General features: G+C 52.8%; 1 protein-coding gene across 1 annotated transcript in view; it reads left to right on the top strand.

Annotated features, from left to right (window-relative positions):
* LOC113202181 (retinol-binding protein pinta-like) overlaps nucleotides 1–4,389 on the top strand; it is a 13,047-nt gene extending 8,658 nt beyond the window's left edge. Inside the window, exons 2-4 of the mRNA XM_052274133.1 lie at nucleotides 2,313–2,451; nucleotides 3,082–3,241; nucleotides 3,594–4,389. Coding sequence (XP_052130093.1) covers nucleotides 2,313–2,451; nucleotides 3,082–3,241; nucleotides 3,594–3,975 — 681 coding nt within the window. The 3' untranslated portion in view covers nucleotides 3,976–4,389. The remainder of the gene's footprint in view (nucleotides 1–2,312; nucleotides 2,452–3,081; nucleotides 3,242–3,593) is intronic.
* The last annotated feature ends 6 nt before the right edge of the window (nucleotides 4,390–4,395 follow it).

Consider the following 4,395-nt stretch of genomic DNA (forward strand, 5'->3'; position numbering starts at 1 on the left):
GGGAGCTCCATATACATACATTTCTTTTTGTGTATTTTGTTTTCATTTTATTGCGGAACACCCCAGTAGGCGCTGATTAGCATTTTCCTCGTCGCGGTCCTCGCCTGCTGCCAGCAGGCCTTCGGTCCGACGAGAGACGACATGAAGGAAGTCGTAACAAGCAACAAGCGCAGCGCTCCCCGATATAGTATATGCCTCCTCCGGTTCAACCTTGGGCCCACCACCGGGAGCCCGGCCATTTCAATCTCGAAACTGTATCTGAAAATGAAAAAAAGCACAAAATTACCATTCTACTGTGTGACTTTTTTTCGGGGGACGGGGGTACAGATATTATGGGGTCCCAAAAGGATCAGGAACATCATTGGAGCCCATAGAGACCCCATGATATTTGTACCATGCGGTAAAAAAATATTATGCGGTCCTACGGGCTTCAATGGTCGTGAAAAAGATCGACGCTTGGGCCCGCGCTGCCTAAGCTTTGCCATCCGTATTAAACACAAACACACAATCTTGGACGCGATGGGCATTCATTTCAAATTTTTTCCAACCTGAAACTTTCCGCTGGCGGTGGTCAGTGGTCACTCCTATGGTCACTCGCTTTCGCCGGCGGGCGTCGCGTCGGCAAACGTGTTTCTCTGTTTGCGGCTTGGTGTTCCGGTCCCGGAGGAAAATCCCGCGCGGCGCGGCTGGCTAATTTTCATTGACGCCCCATTATTCAAAACTACGCAACATAATATTTTGAGACAGGTCCCCCGAGACTGTCTCTACCAGAGGGCAAAGTGCCGCCCCCCCCCCCCATTTCCCCTCCTCCCTTGCCCATTTTCTCGCAATGTCCTCTTGTATTGTTTTGGTTTCCTTTCAGTTTCAAAAAAAGAGGCAGTTTGCAATTGTGTACGCGGCTGGAAAACATGCGATCAGTCTGTGCGTGTCCTTATGCAGTTGTTTTTGTCTTATTTTTTTAAAACAAAACAAAGGCACCACCATGATGCCCTCCGTGTGGATGCGCGATTGGCGTGCACAACAACACACGGCAAATGTGTTTTGCTCGATTTTTCCATTACCGTGGCAGCTCTATGGTTACTTATTCCCAGTCAAAGACGACTATGATGATGACGATGGGAAATCTACCTGGAGGGAAATTTCCATCTGAACTCAGCCAGGATCAGATGGACTGGACAGGCGAAGCGTAAACACACAAACACACACACACGCACACACACACAAACACACACACACGCACACACACACACACACACACACACACACACAGAGGCACAGGTGCGGCCTGGGCCGGGCACTCACCCGGAGAAAACTAATTCCAGTCGCAGCTTTGCGACTCCTCCTTCCTCCTCCTCCTCCTCCTCCTCCTCCTCGTCCTCCTCCCCCAATCCTCCTCGCCGTCCTCTCTTCTTCTAGTTCTCGTTTAAGTCTGGTAATCTTCCACGCTCCAGTCGGGTCGCGTGCGCGCCGCGCCGTGCCTTCTCCGGCTATAGCAGAGCAAGCGAGTCTCGAGCATGCGAATCGGAGTATAATGGCTACACGGCAGTAGTATAAGTGATTCGCGATGCTCACCGCGACATGTAGCTGAAGCGTAGCGGTGGCGGGCAGGTCCCACGCCGGTGACCGGTACCCCGCCCCGCGGCGGCGAGTCCGAGCCGCGCCGTCGTGGAATCTGCCGCTCTGCTTAAAAGTCCCGCGGCAGAAGCAAAACAAAGGCGCGCCGAATATAGCCTCCTCGGTCGCGGTACAGTTGCTTCCAACCGGACCGGGTGGTTTAAATTTGGCATGCCCGGTGTGGTCCTGCACCGGACTGTCGAGAGGAGAGAGGAGTGTCGCAATGCCGTTTTGCCCTCCCTCCCTGCCTCACTCGCTGAGCATTATCCGCGGAATCACGCGCAGCAGTGAACGCTCTCACGTGAGAGCAATATTGATGACTGCAGTCATCATTACCTGAGGCCCTTGAGACTTTCCCAGGTGCACACACACACACATATTAGGCGACCTCCAGACGGACATAACCGCGCTGTTAATAAAAGCATATATTGCGCAGGTTAATATCAACCCTGGTAGGTTTTTTCCCCCCTTTGTTTCCTTATCCCACTTTTGTTGAGGCTGCCAATCAGTCCCCGAAAAAATGAAAACAACAAAAAACGGGTTGTTCTCAAAAGTCCAAGATGCATGTGGATTGTCTTTATGTGCGGATCTGGATGTGGACAGCATTGAGAGAAAGGCGGCAGGTTGCCGACCGAGGCAAAAAAATAAAAGTGAACTTGGCCGCAGAAACGAGAACCTGAACTTGAATGTTGTTGCAGCTCCTGCACTCCCCCAGCGCCGAGGAGGCCCGCAACGTCCGCAAGGAGATCAACAACAACTACGCCGACAAGCAGAGGGAGTACGTCCAGCAGCTCAAGGACTGGATGCAAACGCAGCCCCACCTGCCCCGCAACTATGGTAAGCGTACCAACTAAACCACAATGGATGAAAACATGAAATTCTTTTTTGAGAACAAAACCATACTCTTGATTTGAAGGCTGGCGTTTGCCCAGTTAAATAAAACACCCTTCACTCTTAGTACGCGAACAAATATTTCATAAATACCTCTTCGTAGTAAGAAAATTGAAAATCTTAGAAAAAGAAGATTGCATGATTATTTTTTTTTTCGAAATTGTGCATGTGACGCAAGGGGGAAGTAGTGCAGTAGGCTGCATGCTGACTGGAGCACGTGGGTGTCGGAAACGGTACAATGTGTGAGGAGCCGCCGTGGGTGCGAATGACGTCACGAGAATCGCAGAACCGGGCAGACGACGGCGACCGACGTACTGACGTCAGAAAACGAAACCGAGTCTTCACACACACCCGCCACTACTATACTACCGCCGGCTCCCCTGTGCGATGCAGTAATCCGCGGAATCCGATTCATTCATTTAGAAAGGGGCATGGGATATGGGTCGACTTACATCATCCCTTCCATCCTGCCTCGATAGAACTATTTGACCCATGTCCCGTAACTGAAGCGAGCTTTCATACTCTAGCAGCACCCTTCCACAAAAATAACATAAAACGATGATCTTGCTTCCGCAGACGAGCGCATCCTGCCGCGCTTCCTCGCGGGCACCAAGTACGACGTGCACCGCGCCAAGCGCAAGATCGACGCCTACTTCACGGCCAGGGCCAAGATGCCCGAGTTCTTCGCGCAGCGCGACCCCTCGTCCAAGGAGACGCAGCAGGCCTGGAGGGCGCTGTAAGTACATGCACACTGTGTTTACTTCAATCAAAACAAAACATCAGTGTACACCCTCAAAAGATCAGAAAAAATCAAAAGAAAAATAATCAAGGAAATATCAAGGAAAATTCAAGGAAAACTTGGAAAAACATTAGATTTTTTTGGCAAATTTAGGGGAGAATCGAGAAAAAGTAAAAAAATTCGTGGACGCTGGAATTTATAGTGAAGTACTCCTCTCTCGGGGCGCAGAGGGAGGCGGGCGACGAGATTGCCGGCGGGGTAGGCGACCCGGTCGCGCGCTTGAGCAGGGAGATGCCTACCTCGCAGGCGTCCCCGCGCTCATGACCCGTGTCTTTCTCTTTCCCTCCAGGTCGGTCCTGCCGCTGCCGCGGACGCGTCGCGACGGCGCCCGCGTCACCCTGCACGTCCTCAACGATGTGGACGCCTCCGAGCACGTGGCGCAGTCCGTGTACAAGATGATCTTCATGGTCTCGGACATCCGCCTCGTCGAGGAGGCCGAGATCTCGGGCGACGTGTTCGTCTTCGACGTGGCGCACGTGAGCCTGTCGGTGCTGCTCAAGCACGCCGGCAGCCTGCTCAAGAAGGCCCTCTCGCTGGCGCAGGTGAGCAGACCACTAGGGACCACTGGACTGGAAACCCTTGGAAAGTTTCCGGAAAATTCTCGGAAAATTTTCCCAACCCCGGAATTTTTTTTCGCCCTTCCCAGAAATTTTCGAAAAAATTTCGAATAATGTCTAACTCTACCGACGACGCGAGCCCAGGCGCCCGCGCGCCCGCCCTGCGTCTTCCGTGACTAGAATATTCCGGAGCAGATCGCCATTACTCACGGGTCCCATTCCGCCGAGCTCATTCCTTTCTCCAAACCGGCTCGACCGGTCGTCCGCTCAACAACGCTGCGGCTCCGCGCAATTTCCCATCGTTGCAAATTTCCCTCCCTCTCCCCTCCCCTCGTCTTCTTCGCCTGCGCTGCACAGAGCCCTTCCTCCCGCCGATATACAGCGGCGACCACAATAATAAGCTTTACGCGGCAACAACTGCCGGCATTCGTGTCGATAATGGGCAACGTGTCAACGGGGTTCTTATCACCCGTCTACCCGGCCCACCAGGTGCGAAAAGTGCCGAATAATCAGAACACCTCAGCTCCCGGGTTT

This window comes from Frankliniella occidentalis, unplaced genomic scaffold (assembly GCF_000697945.3).
Source record: "Frankliniella occidentalis isolate FOCC.00 unplaced genomic scaffold, Focc_3.1 Scaffold339, whole genome shotgun sequence".
In the NCBI taxonomy this organism is placed as follows: domain Eukaryota; kingdom Metazoa; phylum Arthropoda; class Insecta; order Thysanoptera; family Thripidae; genus Frankliniella; species Frankliniella occidentalis.